The 21,412-nt window shown below is 41.3% G+C and overlaps 1 protein-coding gene across 1 annotated transcript in view; it reads right to left on the reverse strand.

The window, feature by feature from the left end:
• Nucleotides 1–11,824: 11,824 nt before the first annotated feature.
• RAPGEF6 (Rap guanine nucleotide exchange factor (GEF) 6) overlaps nt 11,825–21,412 on the reverse strand; it is a 96,606-nt gene continuing 87,018 nt past the window's right edge. Inside the window, exons 11-18 of the mRNA XM_010160133.1 lie at nt 21,169–21,321; nt 20,490–20,654; nt 19,040–19,147; nt 18,500–18,703; nt 17,664–17,772; nt 15,508–15,751; nt 15,019–15,176; nt 11,825–12,069 (exon numbers count right to left, since the gene is read on the reverse strand). Coding sequence (XP_010158435.1) covers nt 11,825–12,069; nt 15,019–15,176; nt 15,508–15,751; nt 17,664–17,772; nt 18,500–18,703; nt 19,040–19,147; nt 20,490–20,654; nt 21,169–21,321 — 1,386 coding nt within the window. The remainder of the gene's footprint in view (nt 12,070–15,018; nt 15,177–15,507; nt 15,752–17,663; nt 17,773–18,499; nt 18,704–19,039; nt 19,148–20,489; nt 20,655–21,168; nt 21,322–21,412) is intronic.

Consider the following 21,412-nt stretch of genomic DNA (forward strand, 5'->3'; position numbering starts at 1 on the left):
TAAATTCCCTTGGAAAAGTCTGGATTGCAGCATGACTGCTGCTCTGCAAGCAGGGCCAGGAGAACCTGGCTACCAAGGTAAGAAACTGGGGAGCTGTACTTCCTACTTGTCTAGGTATGTGCAAAACCACCCTATCTACACAAAAACCACCTGCAAACCCACGTACCAGCGCTCTGATTCAAAGCTACTGGGTCAAAGTTTAAAAGTGGGTAAAGGCACCAAGAGCAAGGAGCTCCCCAGGAGTGGTTCAGGGCTCCCACTCCATTGGACCCAAGACCACCAGGGGCTTGGCAGGTCCCCCCTGCCCCACACTGCTCCCCCATCCTTTCTGCTAGCTCTGTAAACCCTGAGTATTGTCTCAACCAGATCAATTACCCGTGGGGTTTGAGGTTTTTTTCCCCAGTTTTTAAAAATAGGGACTGTAATAGTATGTCACTCTACCATACATTTATTTGCATATCCATTTAACCTTCATTTTTTTCCTTAAACTTCAAAAAAAAAAAAGGGAAAGTACTTGATTCGCTTAACCACATGGACTAAAACTGTCAGCACGTATTCCCTACGTTACGTTTACTTCCAGGTATCTATGGCTAACACTGTGCACACAAGACTTAGAAGATTTATTTAAAACAACTGGAAAACAACATCATAACATTTACGTTTGCCTCCTGGGCACAGTACAGCCACCTGGTACGTTTGCACATAGATCATCTATCAGGAGTTCATCCTGACATGCTTTAATTTATTGTTTCGGCGGGGGAGTAAAGCATAAAACCCAGGACGGTGTCACCTCTCCATAGAACCATCCAGCACTACTACGTGTCTGGCTGAGCTCAGCACAAGCAGAACACCTCTACTGGCAATGTCCAGTGCACAGCTCTACCCAGAGCTCCCTGGGATTTCGGGCAACCTCACGCATGAACTTAACATTCGTAAAAGGAAGTCAAGTATGGCCGGTTCCAGTTTCCTACGTCAGTGCTATTTAAAAAGAAACATTAAAAAAAAAAAAGCATAGGAAGGCACCTTACGAAGAAATAGCAAGGACTGGAAGCCTTAATGCTGTGAAATGGAAAGGTCTTAAAATTTTATCTTCAAGATACCATCTCCTAGTTATGTTTTTAACTTACCTCGTCAAATACAAAACAGTATGCAAGAACAAAAAAAACGTTGCACTGGGACAACAGACAACGCTGAAACATTATTTTGATTAGCCAGGTTGCTACTCTTCCATTTTGAATCAAAGCTACCTTTCAAGCAAGTGAAAATGTCTAAGGATCAAAATAAAATGCAATTACCGCTTCTCATTTTCAAGTAAGAATTTACTGAACGGTGTAAGACAGCAGGTCAGAGAACAGTCTGGTTAGTTAGACAGTTGCCCAGGAGTTCAAATTATGAAAGCTGTCCTGCTGTACCCCTCAGTTTTTGACTGTCAAGCCATGTCAATCCCATCAGTCAACACTGACCTGACTTGTCCTTCTCAACAATCTTGGTTTATTCTAAGCTGTAATCCAACGCAGCTTCTGCATTGATTTTGTCTCTTTTCATTTTCTTGCTGTTCATATGGTAAACGTTACTTTTATCCTTCCTAATTCTGTACAAGAACAGCAGGGCAAGAATAGAGCTAATGAACTATTGAATTTCCTTCCAGCCTGATGAAAAGACACCCAGTTTAAGAACTATTGGTCGAAACAGAAAACATCACTGAAGTTTTCTGAGCTCAGCCAAGATCAGGAGACAAATGCTGGCTTGCTGAAACTCTCAGTATGTGAATTGACTGAACTAGAGTGTTTTTTCTTGAAGGGAGAACAGAAAGATCTTAAATCAATATTTCTTTGGAAGGAACAAGATTATTGTAAGTTTTACAGATCATGGCACCGTTCTAGATGAGTGTACTTACGAGTGCTGTATGCAGGCTCACACTGAAGCGACAATATTTGGATCTTTTCTTCGTCTGTCTCTACATTCAGGTTGGACAAGTACTGCTTCACCTTCCTCGCCATCTGGGCATCCTCGTACAGCTTCTTGGCATTCAGAAGTGAGCTGCGTCGGGCACGTTTTTTGTGAGCGCCTCCCTGTACATCCAGCATGTTCGAGTTTGTGCTGCCCTGGCTCAGAGACCTATGAAAGAAAAGAGCAAAGCAGTAAAAAATTTTAGTTCTCAACAGCCACGAGGAGCTACAGTAGCACACGCCAAAGCAGATTAATACCAATAATCTTCAGTTAGGGCTAGTGCATGCTGATGCAAATGAGTTAAAAAGATGAACAGCATTAAAACAACATTTGTCTTAAAATATTCTGGTAAATTGATAGCAGCAACTGGAGTCTAGAAAAGGATTGCGTAGGAGAGTGTGGGACTAGCAAGAACGAGGCACAATGCTGCGTAGAGTAATTTAGCTCTGCTGATGAACCACAGTCTTGTTCTGCGACACCCACGCTACTTCGGCTGCAGACTGTAAGAGCGGACAAACTTGGTAACTGGGCATTTAAGACATTGTGGTACCCACTGTTTGCATCAGGCTTACAGCAAACTTCTTGCAATTCAGCTGAGTACAGAAGCGAGTGACTGGTGTAATCCTCTCAGAAGCTGAGCTTCTGACAATGTTAAATAATGGGGGGAAGTTAAGTTAAATATGCAAAGTACATTACATTCCGCACTTAATGTCTTTCTCCAATTAAGTACAACATCCCCAGAAGAGCAGCTCGTTAAAAAAAAAAAAAAAGTGTCCCAACAAAGGTCAGGAGGCAGCAATAATGTGCGTATGCCCAGACCTGTACAGACTTGCACCTGCGACAGACAACGTTCCTCAACGCTCTTAATTGGGAGCTGCCCATTCTATCTGCAAGCGAAGCAAAAATAAAGCCTCCCCGAATGGTTCACCTGCATTAGTTACTCTCCCTGAGGGTCACTCCTATTCATACCGCATCAGGGACCAAACAACTGACCTTGGTAGAGTTAAACATCACCTCTGTTTCAACTGTCAAAACTCCTATGGCCACACCAGTCCTAATCAATTTTTTAGTAACTGGAGATCACAGCATCATTTATGTAACACGTAAATTACAGTGGAAAGTGTCAATGAAGTTGTTTATAGTTGGTTGTTTGTGGGTTTTTAAACATTCAGAGGAATAACTTTATTTTAAAAGGCTAAATTATTTGTGAAGATGCTTGTCAGGTCTTGGGTGCGACAGCAGAATCACAAGTGGCAGAATAAGCAATCTCCAGCACAGAAGAGCCGTAACGGCTAGAGGAGTCAGGATGAAACACATTGTTAGAGGAGACTTAAGGAATCGAGCACACTGGGCTTAAAAATAAGACGTAAATTCCAACGGAAAGTGTCAATGAAGTTGTTTACAGTTGGTTGTTTGTGGGGTTTTTTTAAACATTCAGAGGAATAATTTTATTTTAAAAGGCTAAATTATTTGTGAAGATGCTTGTCAGGTCTTGGGTGCGACAGCAGAATCACAAGTGGCAGAATAAGCAATCTCCAGCACAGAAGAGCCGTAACGGCTAGAGGAGTCAGGATGAAACACATTGTTAGAGGAGACTTAAGGAATCGAGCACACTGGGCTTAAAAATAAGAAATGGTGGGAAAAAGCTGACTGCAATATTTTCAAAGGTGTTAAATAAATTAATCTGTGAGAAAATAGAAGCTTAAAAACTGGCAGAGATTTATAGCTTAATAAAATAAAAAAAGTCATGTTATTATAGGCAGAGGGCAGCAAAAGGCACGACGGACTGTTCACACCTATTCAAACGGAGGGGGCACTCCTGTCTCCTACGGGTAAGAACAAAGCAATAGCTATTATATAATGATCAGGAAACTACATTATGTGCTATTTTTAAACAATAAAATACTGATATCGTTACCCACACAATGTTTTTCTTTTAAGTCTGGGCTTGAATTTTTTAAGGCAATTTAATTCAAATTCCTTCAAAAATGATTTTTCCTTATTCACTTGTGTTCACAGTAATCCCAAGGGTTAGAAATGATGGTGGCTCCAGCTGGGTCCCAGGTATTTCTCCCCACGAGCTGCACTGTGGGCGTCGCTTACTGACACCCAACACTGCCGGCCCATCTCTCCTGCATCCAGGGCGTCTTGGACCGGAATCCCAACCTGCCCCTGTCTAGCACCAGTTTTACCCGCACCGTGGCAGGGTAAATCCCTTCTCTGCATGGATGCTGTCTGCTGATGAATTGCTTTGCCGCCCCAGGCTTCCCCTGCCACCTGCCAGGCGATTGTGGGGGGCACAAAGCACCCTGAGCACCCCTGCCTCCAGCCTCTGCCCAGTGTCATAGAATCATAGAACGGTTTGGGTTGGAAGGGACCTTAAAGATCATCTAGTTCCAACCCCCCTGCCATGGGCAGGGACACCTTCCACTAGACCAGGTTGCTCAAAGCCACATCCAGCCTGGCCTTGAAGACATCCAGGGATGGGGCATCCACATCATCTCTGGGCAACCTGTTCCAGTGCCTCACCACCCTCTCTGTGAAGAATTTCTTCCTGACATCTAATCTAAACCTCCCTCGGCACACGGATGTGTCGCTGGCTTCAAACCAGCCCAAGAAGTAGTTTCCAAGTGCAAAGGTACATAGGCTCGGGTACACAGATGACAGTTTATGGGCAAAAATACACGTAAGAAGGCATAAAACAGAGCTACAATGTCATCTTAAAATCACTGCCCTGTGTCAGCCGGGAATGTCACTTGCCAACTTCATTGCTCTCATTTGTAGTCACCTCAATATTCCGTCCTTCAGTATTTGGTCCTTGCACCATCAAGACAATCCGTGAGGATTTTGGTGTGTGAAGTATGGCACACATTTTTAATACATACTAAAAACAAGTACTTTGAAGCTTGCACTTGACCTTCAGAGAGGAAATTACTATATCATTACCACAACTCAACGTGCCCTCATGGTTTCAAATGTAGACTGGCTTAAACTCTTCTGTTACATGTTCAAAATCAAGTTAGTTATTTCCCAAAACAGTTTGCCTTCCAATATAATTGCACGACAGGTTTGGGGTTTTTTTCACACATAAAGCCAAAGCTCAAAACAACTTAAGTAGTACACAAAAGCAACTCAGACTTCTTACAGCTGCAGTATAATGTTGACTGAAACCCTTTATTCCTGTTTTCCAAAAATATGTATTGCAGGGTTAATAAAATGCATGCTGTATTCCAGATGCATGCACTAACGAGGAGGATGCAGTATGTTAAGAGTTGCATAATCTTTATTTATCTTAGTTGCATTCATCTCTACACTTACCCCAAACTTCTCCACCTCTTCTTCCTGTAAGCAAGAGCCATATACATTGAAGCATGTATTTGAACAGAAAAGCACAGGAAAAAAATAAAACAGTTGAGAGTCAGGAAGGAAGATGTAGACAGGAAAGAACAGAAAAGAAAAAACTTCTATACAGCACAATTCTTCTCAAACAGTAACACAATGTTTTAATGGAATGCAAGGGCAGGACTTGCTCAAATACTTTAATATGGAAGAAAATCTATCAGTTTTTTGTTTATTTTCATATTTAACTCATAAATTTAAAAACCAAACTCACATTAAATTTTCCTGTTAAGTACTTCCCATAAGTCAAACTCAATCTGGAGGGAGGGAGTGAAAACTGTTCAACTTATTCACGTTGCGGAAAGCGTGATTAACTTAATTTATCCTTTGCATCAGGACTGCACTAAGCGTATGAGAAATCAGCAGCAGCATGCAAGTTTATGATATTGCTCTCTCTTGATTGCTTGCTGGAAAAACAAGCTAGTTGCCAAATACATGCTGAAAATCTTGATGCTCTATATTAATTGGTAATTGAACTTGCTAGCAAGCCTGATGTTACCACTAACAAACATCTTTTCTTGTCCTTTTTTAATCTTCTTCAAAAGCATTTATTGGTGCTTCACAACACAAACTGATAGATCAAACACCAGAGGCAATGAAGATGAATATAAATGATGTGAAAACATGGAATTATTTTCTTTTAATCTTTGGCACTATCTCTAATATTAGATGCCTAAGCATTTTAGGTCACTGTCCGTATTTTAAATTATGCTCATTAATTACATTATTCTGGAATTCTGAAAAACATACTAAAGGTAACTACTTATTGTTAAATCCATTTTATGATTAGACCACATTAGGTCTTAGAAAGTGCATGACACATCAGGGAAATTTATTTATAGACCAATTTAGATAGATCGGGGGTAGATTTATCTAGATTTAGACTGGACATCAGGAGGAAACTCTGCCCACAGAGGGTGGGGAGGCACTGGGACAGGTTGCCCAGAGAAGCTGTGGATGCCCCATCCCTGGAAGTGTCCAAGGCCAGGCTGGATGAGGCTTGGAGCAACCTGGTCTGGTGGAAGGTGTCCCTGCACATGGCAGGGGGTGGGACTGGGTGGGCTTTACGGTCCCTTCAGCACAAACCACTCCATGATTCCACGATACTTGGCACGGATCTACAGGCATCAGCACCGTGCACGGACACCACAGAGTGGGCACACAGATGCAGGAAATTATTTAGTTCCACTAAATATAATCTGGAGCTAATCAGCACCAGATTAGAAGTGGGGGTGCTTTCATTCTGCTGTTTGTTAACATGGAGCCGGATGATATTACGCATCAGAAAGAGAAAAGAAAAAAGAAAACAAGAAAATACCCTCCACCTGCTTACAGCCTGAACATATCAGATATTATGTAGGTGGAGCAAGCTGTGCTTGGAACAAATAATAAATATTTTGTTTGTTTTTAATATGCTATCAGTGAGGTTTTGTGTTGAAGATATAATTCTGAAATTCTTCAGATTTATACTCAGGTGATGTAGGTGCTTTTTATCTCTTTCTCTCTCATATGTAGATTATATCCCCCTAATATTATATACTTTAGCAACACTAACATTTTATTCAGCAAAAATATGATTCATTAAAGTTAGGACCTATTCTTTTTTTTTTTTTTTAAAGACAACAAATTGTTTTGCAGTCATTAAAAGCCAGTCTTGGAAGCATCGACTGTACTGCCTAAATCTGATGAAGGCTGCGGTTCTGACGGCAAGCGCCAATGGCAAGTTACACAATGACAGGTTAACGTACTGATGCACACACAGTCCACATCCCTACCCACTTGGACACCTTCAATCCTACTGTCTTTCTAAATTGCACACCTTTGTCTGAACATCACAGCCGGATCCATGTTGGCTGAGGTCATTCTGACAACCTGGCGAATTTCTTTGGCAATCATGCGGAGTTTCTCAAAATTTACCAGCCCGTCCACTTTGGAATCATTTCCTGCAGAATGGAAACACACACAGATATGGGAAAAAAAGAAAATAAAACAGTGAGAAATACTTTTTAAAGGGCAATGTGTTACTTGGCCCCCATACCCTCCCTCCCTGCCCCTCCACCAACAAAGCCGCTTCAACCAAAACTACAGTGAAACAGAAAACTCTGGCAAAACACAAACGACAATCAGGCCCACTCCGACCTACTACGGCTCTTGGGGATCCATTTCTAAAGGCACAGTATTAGCAGGAGGGAAAAGGAATAAGTGAACTATGCCCAAATTCATTAGCATAGATGTTAAAATCATATGAATATAGATCTGACATCAACAGCGCTCACATTCTGAAACGAGGTCAAATAGCTCCGAAACATCGCAACCAAGAATTGGGCGAATTTGGAAATGCTGAACCTTAACCGACTGCGAACAGAACTTTGGGTAAAAAGGAACAAGATGGAAACCTTTAAACAAAACCCCTTGAAAACGCTGAAAGCAAGAGTGGGAAGTGTTATAGCTGAATGCCACAATGTGGAACAAAAACCCAGACACATTGCAGCAACGAGTTTTGGTAAGAGAGATATATTTGAAGTAGTGTAACTACTAGTTAGCACACTCACCTACTCATCTACCCTAAACCTTAGGATACCTGAAGACTAAGCATTGCTTTAAAATATTAAACTCATGCATTTTTAGTTTCGAAGACCAGTCTCTATTTCATTTTATTCCTGCAAAGGACACCTCAAGAGCATCTTACTGGCAGCTTCTTTTAGACATCTGTTGGATCACGGAGCATTGAAGAAGGGTCCAACACATACTCAACGTTTAGTTTATTACTTCTCTACATCTGACATTACCTTCATGCAGAAACGTGATATCCTTCTTGACAACAGGAAAAAGCGGAATAATTGGAGGCTGCATGCTCTGGCTGCTAAGGATGTTGCGGTATTTTGCCATGTTTCGAGACGGATCAAAAAGGTCTTGAAGGTCTCTGAGGTGCTTTTCATACTTGCTGGGTAACTTTTCCCACGTGCCTCTGAGACGCGCTACTGGCGCTAGATTTAACCCGCTGTAAGGCAGAGACATGTCAATACCAGGTGTTAGCGGAATCACTACCTTTGGTAAGGAAGTAAAGGGTCAGGTTTTTCTGTTCTAAGGATTAAAAATAGCTTTCACAAGGTTAACCGTAAAGCTGGGGGAACACCAGGCTGCGAGTTCATCACCATGAACCTCTGCTGTTCACTCTGGTGAGCAAGCAAAAAGGAGAACTGAAAAGCGTGACTGCTCCCAGCTCACAAGGGACTCACTCCAAGCCAGCCTGCCAAAACAATCTCCCCGTAACACGGCACTGATGCCCATCTAGTTTAAGAACCGCTTCTCTCCTGTACAAATGTATACCGCAATAAGGACAAAAAGGGTGAAAAATGAATGAGGTGAACACAAGGGAGAGCCGAGCCCAGCTTGTCCCCGGAAAAGCAGCAAGACTCAAGAGGAGCACGTTTGGAGCATGTGTAAACGAGCACCAGCAGACTGAGAACGGGGAGCAGCAGCTATGCTAGAACTTGTTATTGTGCCCTCATTCTCATTAAATAAAAATATATTCGGAATTAGTTGGATGCAACAAAAAACCAGATGAAAATAACTGAAATCTACTCATTCTCCCGATCGTAACTTGTCACCAACTTTGCTCGAGAAATCCTGCCATGAGTGCAAAGTCCCTGTAGCTGCAGAACTGGGAAGTGACATTCTCCAGCACTCATCAGTAAACCCAGAATCACAGAGTTACTGAATTTGCTATTCTAAGAAGATTTTTTCCTCATTTTGGAAGCCTCAAAAACTCCTTTTGTAATTGGTTCTTTTATTTATTTATTTTTTTAATACAGATTTCTCTCCATGCTGTGGTCAAATCCCAAACAAAGCCTTCTCTCACGTGAAAAATCAAACATATGCCACCACACAGCCCCTCTTTTGCAGGCTGCATTAGGATGTTACCTTCCTCTTTCATGAAAAGATGTCATTGTACTGATACACAATGCAGGGCAAGAGAGAGAACCCTTTGGCATATGCTACCAAAAAACATATTCCTCTTGAAATAAGGGTTATCCCAAAAGCTCATTAATTTTTTTTTTTTTTTTTGACCAAAGACGACTTCAGTCATGGTCTGATTAGCCTTGAGGGAGAAGCATTTAGAGTAATTTCACCACCTACAATGAAACATGAGACATTAGGGAGCAGAATATAGAAATTAGATGCAGTATCCACGTGTGTATTCACCACGTAATGAGCAGCCACAACCGTTGCCCAGTATCCTTTAAGGGAATTCATGAATTCTTTAAACATATGACTAAACAAAAGCCAATACCATTTGACAAACTGCCTAGACATGGAAGAAAGTAGTTTAAAATGGTCTTTTCAAAGGTAGTGCTGGTGCTGGGATACAGCAGGAAATCTTTGATGAATCGTGGTGTCTTTTTTTTTTCTTAAAAGAAACTTGGGTATAAGACAATTGCAAATAAAGGAAATGCTGAAAAGTATCAGCATCTAGTATAAATCAGAAGAGAAAGTCTAAATGTGCAAATGAAGAGGGGAAAAAAAGAGAAGTGAGCAGATGACAGGAAAGAATGAAAAGGAAAATTAAACTAAAATAAGACTGATTTGAGGAAGTCCTTACAATGAAAGGAAGAAATAATCTCATCACGGCAGATATGACTCAGTGCACACTGAAAAACTAACAGTGACTGAAAAAAGAAGGGAAATTGGGTGCCAGAATCATGGCAAATGACAGCAACGTTCAGGCAGGTTTCTGAAGTTCATCAATCAAATACCGCTTCTGTCCAGATCTTCTCTTCCCCTGCCAGGTAACGGTTAAAAAAAGAGGCAGTCGCATCAGCCACTGCAATAAGACTGAGGCTGAGGAAGGAAAAAACAGACTCCAGCAACAATACATCCTTTTGTACAGTCTGCCTTCTGAAAATCTTGGTAATTCCCTTCAAAGCACACAGTAATCTGTTCAGGACGTACCCATTTCTTTTCTTTCCGTTTAGATTACGAGAATTGCCTTTGACAGCACAAATCACATCTGACAAGTGGGGAGTATTTTACCTTATGACCGCAAACATGGAGTTGAAGTTCTTGCATTCTCGGCAATGGAGGGCAATTTTAATGAAATGCTTAATAATCTTCATCCTTTTGAGTTGGTTGGGCTCTGCTAAAATTTCCATGGCAACCCAGAACGTCTCTTGATTTATGACATCCTCAAACTGTTTCAGGTGAGCATTTCCCGTTTTGGAGTCCAGCTTGTAAAGGTCATCGATGTATTCCGTAGGCTCAATATTGCGGAACAACTCGAAGTCTCTCATGGAAAGCTGTGTGGCGACCTCAATGGTGCTCAGCTGTAGGAGGGAGATCTGGCTTTCCCTCAGGAGCTCTTGAGCATCCTCATCTGAGCACAAGGTCTCTGTCTCCATATTGTTTTTTAGATAATACCTAAAAAACAAATCAAGTTACAATAAAGCATTAGAGATGCTCTTCAGAGGGTTTGTGAACACAGAGACATTGAACCGGACGGCGCTGACACCGCAGGCTTGTTTATGCGAGACTATTTCCACATTACTGTTGACAACCCAGCATGAGAGGCAAGGACAGAGGCAAGAAGGGGCAGCACAACCTTGTACTTTAGCTGGTATAAAACACCATCACTACTGAAGTGAAGAAACATCTCAAAAGGCTGTTCTAATCTACCTCTTCGCTAATATTTTCTACGCTGTAGCTTTCACCTTCAGGAAAATGTCAGTTACTTTTCCATTTGTAAATCCAACATTTTAAATACACATTAGTGGTGAGAAATCTCTTGTTAACGTATTTCTCCATTTCTTACCCAAATTTAGCATGGTTTCTTACACAAATACAGTGTGGTATATTAATATTTACATGAAGAACAGAGTATTCAGGAAATGAAAATGCATCTGGAAAATTCATTGCCATGGTCCCAAGCAGATCACTTTCAGATATACAAAAGTTTATTTCTCATACATTCCCTCTGTTGCCTAGCAAAGAAGACTAAAGAATTTTCTACTTAATAAACTTTCTTCTGGGATGGATCAGGTCATCAGATAAAACTGAAGCACTTAACATCTCAGAAACATTCATAACAGTTTACATAAAAATGGAAGAATTTCTCTCAGGTTAGTATCACTTCATTGCAACATGACACCACCAAGAAAGAAATTAATTGTGTGCTCTAGTTCTGAAGTACATGTGGGAAGTGTCAGAACAAACACAACTTTTTGCTTTATAAGTGTAAGCCGCTACATACATTATCCTGATCTGCTAAATTTACTGTCATCAAGCAAGCTTGCTGTCAATCTGGGGAGAGGTTTTCTGGGTGCAGAAGAGGAAGGTAGAACAAAGAAGAAAAGAGGAGAGGGAAGTGGAAGTTATTGACAATTAACTGCTTGTTCTTCTATTTCAGTGAGAACATCCCTCCCCAGTGTTCCAGTGCTAAAAGGCAAATAAATCCAACTGAAATCACAGCAAGGGCCATTTACCGTCCGTTGAGCTGAATCCTGTCAGCCAATTTTGAAAACTGATCCGGGAGCCTCCGCTGCTTGATGACTCCCTCGGGGCTGACAGACACCTCGCAGAGGGAGTAGGTCTCCGGGGCTCCCGTCAAGTTGAATTCGTGGACGGCGTGACTCACCACCTCTTTTGCTGTAGTGTCTTTGCTGATGATAATGTAACAACTCTGCTGATCTGCTTTGAAAACTCTTATTACTTGATCCGGAATATCTAAAATAACAGAATAACACCTTTCATGTATGAAGTTACTTGTCCCTTGAAAAAACATGAGGTCATTTACTGTCTCATTTGATAGCCAGAAAACAAAAAGCAGCTAGCAAGAAAAAAAAGCCATGCTGGACTTTAAATATTCATTAAAATATTCAGCAGTTTCCTTCAGTTTTGAGAGGAAGAAAGAGGACTCGTCTCTGCATTCCCACAACTCGCTATAATCCCGGGACCACAATCGAAGTCCAAGACACTTGGCCGTGTTACTAAGCTGTAACTGCCCTTCTCTGCGTGTCTCCAAAACTCTGGCAGCATCATTCCTTCTTTGGCTCTTTTGCCTTTGCAAGAGCCAGAACTGATGTGCGTGCCAAGACACCTCCCTGGGAGCAGGAAGCCATTGAGCAGGCGTGGATGGGCTGCAGGGGGCAGGACGTGAAGAGGAAAGGAGATTGGGTTGCTCACATAACTAGCTGCAAACTTCTACACTCCCTCTCTCACCCTGAAGGACCTAAGCTGCTGCCAGCAGTTAATTCTTTGGCTAGTGTATTTATTTATAGCACATTTTATGTATTATAAATGCATTAGAGAACAGCTTTATGTGAGGCAGCCTACAGCAGGAAATAAATATCTAGAGAAACACGTGTTTAATCTACAGCTTGATGATTGGAAATAATTCACTCCATTAGTTATTACAGAAGGCTTGTTTTTCAAAATAAAACTGATTCGAAAAAAAATGTCCAGAGTCAGAGCGCACTCCAGTTTCAAACTGCAGGAAGCAGAGTTTTCCCCCTCCCTAAACTCCGAAGACTAAACCTTCACAAGTTTTCTGCAGACCTGAGAAGGTGTGAGGCTCTCACTGAGCCCTCGGCCACATCTTGAGAGCCTGCAGCTATTCAACCCCCATGTCAGAGGCAGATGTGCCATTAACTCCTGCATCAGATCCCCAGCGAGAGAAGCGAAGGGCTGTTACTAGAGCCACAGCCTCCAACACAGCCCTTGGCTTCTCCCCCTGTTACCTGCCCGGATCGAGAACTAACTCCACTAACAGTTTCAGGATTATGACTATCACATGACCAGAATAGTCTCATTAGTGGTTGGGGAGTAGTTGAATTTGAAAAGCTCCCTGTACACACGAATGGGGGCAATAAAAGCAAAGAGTAAATATCATGTACTTATTTTAGAGTGAAAGTGGTGAACACGGCATATTGAATAATTTGGGCAATGCCTGCACTCATAAAAATCATAATAAATCGACAGAAGAGGCAAACACCTCTACCTTGGTATCAACAGACCTAAAAAATCATAACAGCAAGAAGTGAAATGTAATTTGGAGGGGGAAAACAACACAACCTTGTGACAGGTGAAGGAAATTCATCCTACAGACACGTTTGTCTCCGTGGTCTTTGCTTTTAAGCAGCTGAACATTAATACAAATTAAGTTCTAATGCATTATTCAGCTTGTGTTGACAATACAAAACATATTCCAAGTTTGCATGCATGTAATTTTGGTTATACAGAGTCCACTAGAAGAACAAACTAAATCTCAAACTACGTTATCACCTAAAACTTCAGTTTGTTTAAAAGGGACGTAGGCAACGTCATTCCTTCAAAGCCAGGTCACAGGGAAGTGAGTCACCTGCCAAAGGCCATTCGGTGGGGCGGTGGCAGAAATGGGAATAAAACACAGGTCTCAGCCTCAGCCCAGCACTGTGCCCATAAAGAGAACCTAGGGATTTGGTTTATCTAAGGGAAGAAGGCAGGGCACAGGACTAGCCACTGCCCTAACAGTAACAACAGTGTCAATACAACATATGAAAGTGTTAAATTTGACAGGCAAGCCATGCAGGATTAAGGTCTAGGGGATGCTGTAACGGGGTGCTGTACATCAGGATACTTACAGTAAAACCCAACAGCTGCGGGCGGGAAGGAAAGAAAAAACACTGCGTCAACACCACAACAAGATTTAGATGTTTACAAAACTTAGCAAGTGTAGGTAGTACACTGTCACAAATACTTTGGTTTTCTCTGCCATTCAAAAATGACAGCGTGTTTGTTCTAGTAAACCTAAAGGTAAGAAGGACCAGTTAGCAACAGTCCCTACTACGCACTAACTTGTACAGCATTAAGTGAAGATTCTTACAGAATATGTGTGTAGATCTCACGCAGACAGCAAGAACCTGGATTTGCAGCAAAAAGGGAACTTACTTCCTGTGGATATTTATGCACTTGACAGGATGTACCTGTGTACATCCCCTTTCAAGGGGAAATCTGCAAGTTTACATAAAAGTCATAGCCTCAAGGCACTTCACAGACTATGTAATTATACACAGAACTTACACTGGAAACGGGGAAACAAGATTCTGACTTGACATGTTTATGGGCAGCTGCATCTTACAACAAATACCTCCTGCAGCCATCCCATAAACTGTACCCTCCGGTAGCAGCAGTGACAGCACAGACTGCACAGCTCAAAACAGCTGTCAGTTTTTCACACACAGTCGAACAAACGTTCGTAAAACACTGAAGACCAACATCTTAGCATGTTGGTATCATGGCAGTCCTAGTCTTTCCACCATATATACTCCAAGATGGTGGATGGACAAGTGAAATCACCAGGATTACCAGTACTGGGAAGTGATGACAGAAGGGAAAGGTACAGACAAGGACAATCTGCTTCCACCACAGCTCTGAAACTCCAGTAAATCAGAGACTCTCAGAGGTGGCAACATTACGTCTTTGTGCAAAGAAGCTCAGTGTCACATTAAAAAAAAGCAGGCAAGGAAGGTTCAGACAGTTTGGATTTTCAGGAGTTCTCCAGTTGGGACCTGTCAGGGCCACAAGAGAAACTGGGAACTGCACTCGGCACGTCTGGTGCTGGTAAAAGATGTACTTTTCCCCTGAACCAGCTGCCTTATAATCACCCTGTAAATCAAGTTAATGCTGTTGGTTTACCTGAGGGATTAGAGAAATCCAGAATGCTAGTTGTAGGCTGCAGCAGGTCAGGGCTACTGGATGAGAGCGTTCCCGGAATAGGCATGATGGCCAGGCTGTGTCTGCACTGCCGAGTCCCCACAATGCTGTCGTCCTGCGACTGGCTCACACTGCCATCGCTGCAAAACAAGTTTGTTTCCATTACGTGCATTCAACTCCTGATATTCACCTTGGGATGCACGAAACTGAGAAAGCTATTGGCACTCAGATGTTTTAATTGCACTTGCACATTATAGATAGGCTTTCGAAACAAGGACAGAAAAAAAGCACGTTTGGAAGTGTTCGCTGGGAGAGAAAAGATATTCTGGTCTTGTTCCGCAGTTATGGGTCAGATGTGTTGCATTTTTAAAAAGCATAATCAACGCGGACATAAAGACTGAAGCTACTAAGCAACTAAAGTATCCCAACTTAATAAGGAACAACTCGATTTTGAGCAGAAGGGTGACAAACCTGAACAGTTTTGGAGGCAAGATGCTGAATCGGGTCTTGTCTAAAATTTTCCTGATTCTGTTTCTCCCACCAGATACAGTGTTCGCTTTCATTTTCTTGTTTCCTTTTTCACGGGGAAACATCTGTTCCACATCCCCAGGCATATCTGGGATGGAATAACGGTTGTTTTTCTTTTCTGCAATTTTTGGAATATGTGGAATTCCGTTCTTCTCCTGTCCGATCCTGCAGAGCAGCTCCTTAAACACTGTAAGAGAAGAGACAATCATTGAGATTTGCACACCAATCATCACAGTGAATTCTCCTCTCCCCTCAAACCTTTTGCTTTGCACATCCCTGCAGAAAAGTGAACCAAGAGTTACAAACCAGATGCTAAAACTGTGGGTCTTTCCCCACTGGAGCTTCGCTTTTGACTGCCTTGGCAGAAAGCATAACCCCCACATGTTCAATAAAAGTGATCACACATTCTGCATAGCAGAGTTTTCCTAACTACTGCTGAAATCAGCATGCACCGCAGCAAATTTCACAGACCTACTCCACCATTACCGGGCAGGTAATAAGGAAACATCGCATTCACGGCCATCAGCTCTAGGTATTTACTGACATTTTTGTCTGCATCTTCTAGGTAACGGAGTGCGGATGCTTCCTCAACATTAACCGCAAGACAGACTGATATTGTCCAAGGCTGCCTTTGTTTGCTTTTAGTAGTAATACTGCACAGAAGCTGCATCAAATTTCCTATTGCATTTATCAAGCTAAGCCAGTCTACTGCCAGCACTGACGTTCCCAGAGATATAATTTCATGGAAAAGATTGTTTGTATTGCTTCCCACATATAAAAGGTGAAAACAAGTTGTTCAAATTCATTTGTCAATATGGTATTTGTGTTTTTAAGATCTTTTTAAATCACTCAAGTCAGAAACTCCATATTTTCTCTCAAAACCACAGTGATACTGGGAGAAGGCAGAACTGTGCTGAGCAAACTACTCGGACTGTCCCTACAAGCAAGGCAACCAGGACTTTCTGCACAGAAAGTCCCTGTCAAATTGCACATTTTCTTATGTAATAAAATTATAGGGGCTACAAGCCTTCACAGTATAGATTCAAATATAAGAACAGGAATTACTTGTCAGCACCAGGCACTTTGCACTCAATTCAAAAGACAGGATAAGTATCACTGCTGAAGAAAAGCTCCAAGACATGAATTCATTAAAATTTATCAGAGAAATCACCTTGAAATTATATCAGCTAGGAGGAAGAGAAGAGATTAGATCAACTCAAACAAGTATTTATAATACAAATAAACAATCTGTCACTGTTTTGGTTACAGTTATACTCTATTTTATGTCACTTCACATTACTCTGGACCACCGGTTAGCATGGTTGCTTTATGCCTCTTTGGAATTATGCTAACGAGCAACTGCTAGGATCCTGAAACATTCTACCTGCAGTGACAAACAGAAAATAAGAACTGAAAAGAAAATCAACAGCGAACAACAGGAGGAAACTGCCGGAAGACAGTAAGAAGGAAACCATCAGAAGGTCTCAGCTAGAGCTGGAGAGGAAGGAGCTTCCTTGTGTACAGTCCCATTCTCCCTGCAGCTAGGGTTACTCCGTTAACAGGATTATGGAAAAAGAAAAGATGATTTGACTGAGATTTTAAAGAGGTATTTATGATTTTATATGCACATTGACAATTAAAAGCCAACACTTATATGCCATACTGCTTTTTATACCCTCTTTCCCATTTTAGATATAAAGGCCATTTATCCTGTCGTCCTCACAGCCATTAAAAAAAGTTTTACGAAAGCCCAGTTTTACATTTTTGCTGTTTCTTGGCAAAAATATTTTGGCCCAGATCCCTTGGCTGTTTCAGCCATATCGCATGAAGGGACACTAAAGCCGCTTTAACAGTCATTTGAGGATTTCTCAGGGAGTAAAGAGCTGGCTGTGCTGGCTTTGTGCCACTCAACGTGCAGCCCCTGGCACACAAGAACTCATCCAAGCAAATGGAGGCACAACGAGGCGACTTCCCCACAAGTGATCACTCCTACAGCAAGTTGGAAAAAAAAGGTGGAACCTTATTGCCTTTCTACAGCCAGGAAGACTGGAGTTCTCCTTCACACCCACAAGAATACAGCATATATAACATCTACTCACCGAAAATGTTTGTTTTTACAGTAATAGAGAGATGAGTGTTGTTCCTTAAGATTTCCAGAGCTTTTACAAAGGTGATGTTCTCAAAATTCTGTCCATTTACTTCCATTATCTTTAATAAAAAATAGAATTTGGATGATTGAGCAACGGTTTATGACAGACTTACAAACACAAAGTAACACAGGCACAGGAAGAACCTTCCAGAAGTTATCATGTTACCCTCACAGCAGGTGGAGAATGAAAACATTCCTTGTAAAACAACTGCTTTCATCACGCTAGCGAAATAAAGAAGACAGAAGCCCCATTTCTCCCTGACAAATGCTTTAACCAAATTTATTTTCTGTGGTAACATGACATTTTTGCAATTAGGAACTGCACCCGAAGGCAGGATGGTGGGTCACGAATGGCAGAACAGACATCCCATCACAGGCTGACCTCCACCGGGAGCGAACCGCCACTGCTCCACCAGCCTCACTCTGCCCAGATGATCTACACTAGGTGGGAACCGCTCCAACAAAACAACCCAATAGCTTCAACCTAACCACACCTGCCAGCAGGAAGTCTCCTAAAGTAACTACAATTTGGTTCCTTTTCCCATTTGGGTTTTTTTTTTTTGCAATGTTTAAGTATTTTGAGAACTATTTAATGGAAACCCATTTAGCACACAAATCGAAGCTGGGCTGTGGCATCCTCAACAGAACACTAAGCCAGTTGTTTACTTTTAGTAAACAGCATATCCATATTCATCTTCTCAGGAACACCAGAGTTAGTTGAACCAGAATTTTTTTTACTAGACAGATGGATATTTTAAGTGACCTTCATTCCTTCATTCCTTTTACCTGATCACCACGCTTGAGTCCAGCCTCGGCTGCTTTACTGCCCATTTCCACAGTCTCTACAAAAATTCCAAACCCCTTGTCGCTTCCTCCAAGGAGGCTGAAAAACAATGGCGAATCTCTAGAAGGTTTTTGGAGGGTGATTTGTCTCCATTTTGCTTTGGCAGCACAGGCAATATTCAGCAACCTGAGATGGCCTTTCATTTTCTGCAACAGAGAAGACACAACATGGAGCACAACGCTTCTTTTGGTGGGAATGGAAAAAGAGGTGTGACAAAAATACCCAAGTGCCAGGCCATGTATCCAAATCTTACTAAACAGACTTTGTCCTCTTCTGCAGTAATGTGAACACACGTAAATCACTGCCTTGCCTACTATTTTATATGGTTTTTCGATCTTAATATATACTTAAGAACAAGTATGTCCATGTTAAATGCCATCTACTGACTGTGAGACTTAGAACGTGTTAGTCCCTGGTAACACACTGGAAAATGAAAACCTGTAACAACTGTAAGCATGCCAGTCACTCTTTTTTGGACCTACCGTATCTTCCAAGTTCTTTTCAAATTCTTCCAGAAATCGAGTCATAGCAGGATCGCCTTCAAAGTCATTAAAGTGATTGTTCACCCACAGCAAAACCACCCTGGTAACCTGTAAAAAAGATAACATCATGCATCTATAAAGGTACCTATGATTCTTCTCCTATCTGCTTTAATCTATGAGGAAAGAAGAACACAAGGACATCGTATCAGGGTTGGAACTAGATGATCTTTAAGGTCCCTTCCAACCTAACCCATTCTGTGATTCTACAACATGGCAGAACAACATACTGCAGATGACTGCATCTGTTAACAAGCTTTACACTTGAAATTATCTTTTCCTTTACTTGTGGAAAGAAAATAAAAAATAAAACACTCTCACATTTTTGTACCTAGTTGGCTGCATAACCCAGTACTTCCCACTGCACAAACCCATCTTAAGTTAACTCTTCCTCATACTGCTTATAAAACTTCTCTTTTTAAAGCATCCTAATGATCTCCTTAAAGAAAGTTCTAGGAAATACACTCTGATAATAAAAAGCTTTCTTTTAACAACTTTTACTTGCTTTTGTACGTGCCATTACTGCCATTCATGGTAACGTAAAAAGGTTAATCTACAGCAGTTTCTCTTCTAAAAAGCAACAACTTCCTCGTATTTGCCGAGGCGGTTTTCTTTTACTTTCCTTTTCTTAAAAAATCCCTGTAGTCACCAAAATGAACAGCATGGGAAAAGGTAAGAAGAGAAGAGAAGCAGTAACCACAGCAAAAGACTCCAGACAATTTCCTACACACAAAAAATACAGCACTTTGGTAGCCTGTTGGGTTTCCTTCAGCTCAAAGCTAGAACACACAAAACTGCTGGCTAAGGATTTTACTGCCATAATTTCCAGCAAATTGCGTACAAGCTCCAGACTATAAACATTTTTCATGTGTATGTGCACACAGTTACACGGAGTTGGACCTCGTTCTGCTTCTGGAAGCATTTTTATCAACGGCACCTGTCCTGAGCAGAGTTTATTTTAAGTACAGTTTGTACTAAGCTGCTCAAACAAAATGTGCTCGACACACAGAAAAGCTGAACAGCAGAAAACCATGGAAGACAAGCACAATGCTGTTGTGAAGAGAAGATGGTATGTCCAAGAGATCATGAACAATTTCCCTGCATTTCTTGTGAAAAAGGATTTCGGAGACTGCATTTATATCTTTAAGCAGAAAACAGTATTTATCGTTCTGCTGAAGAGCAGCAGCATCGTACTGAATTTGGGATAGTACACTTCAGGCATCCAGCACACTGGAGAATCCTTTCTTGATACTAGTGAAAATTACTTTAAAACATATCATATAAAATAGCTGGAGCATAATCCCAGTTTATCAGCAACACACAAACAGACACAAACAAAATCAATTTGGAGACATTTTCACCAGAAACACGAATCTCTTCAACTCAAACCAACCTTATCCCTGAGGCTGTCCACTGTGAACCATTCCAAGAGTTTATTTCCAACTTCCAGGGGGCTTGTCAGAAACGTTCTGTATGTTAACAGGAAATCTTCAATGTAGGTTGGATCCACAATAGAATGTTCTTCTATTAAGTGCATGATGAGTCGCTCAGGTGTTGCCTTAAAAATTAAATGCAAAAAATAACTGATAGCTCTCATCATTACCCCTTTCTAGTGAATATCTTAACCAAAATCCTTGTGAACAATATGCTTCCTTTTCAAAATTTCTGTTATGGCAAAACACAGGAGAAAAAACACCTAACGTGTTTAAATCAAACCTTCATACTTTAATCAGTCCAAATGTTTTGCATATATAATGTCTGGCTAAAACTATTAGTAATTTTTCTTAATTTTCAGTTTTAAGGTTCAGTTCCAGCTTACAGAAAACAGGTCTATAAATAAAGATGCACACAGGGTGCTACCAGTACTAAACTCAATGTGTGCTGAAGAGGTCTGACTATATTAAAAAGGAGATGGAAGTAAATTTGTAAGATTATATATATTCCTTCCAATCATTTTTTTGAGCTGAGACAGACAAAACTGAGTATGTGTTCTAGAATCAATCTGGAATTTTAATTATTTACTAATAAGTAAAATTTTAATAGATTAATGGAAAGCATAGAAAGAAATTCACCTTGATAACTATGTGTCCTTTCCTGGTTCCACTGCGATCCAGCTCTCTGTGCTCCTTTACCATCACTATTTCTCCTTCTTCCTCCACTTTGTGAGTGTTTTTTTCCACGTGGTTCAGAATCCTCCAGTAGTCTTGCTGGGCTATACACACAAACTGCCCCCAGACAACACGGGGTAGTTAATAAATATCCAAACCAGGACTGTCTGCCCATGTCTGGGCTATTCAACACAATCACAACAGCACG

This window comes from Eurypyga helias, unplaced genomic scaffold (genome assembly GCF_000690775.1).
Source record: "Eurypyga helias isolate BGI_N326 unplaced genomic scaffold, ASM69077v1 scaffold5621, whole genome shotgun sequence".
Lineage (NCBI taxonomy): Eukaryota > Metazoa > Chordata > Aves > Eurypygiformes > Eurypygidae > Eurypyga > Eurypyga helias.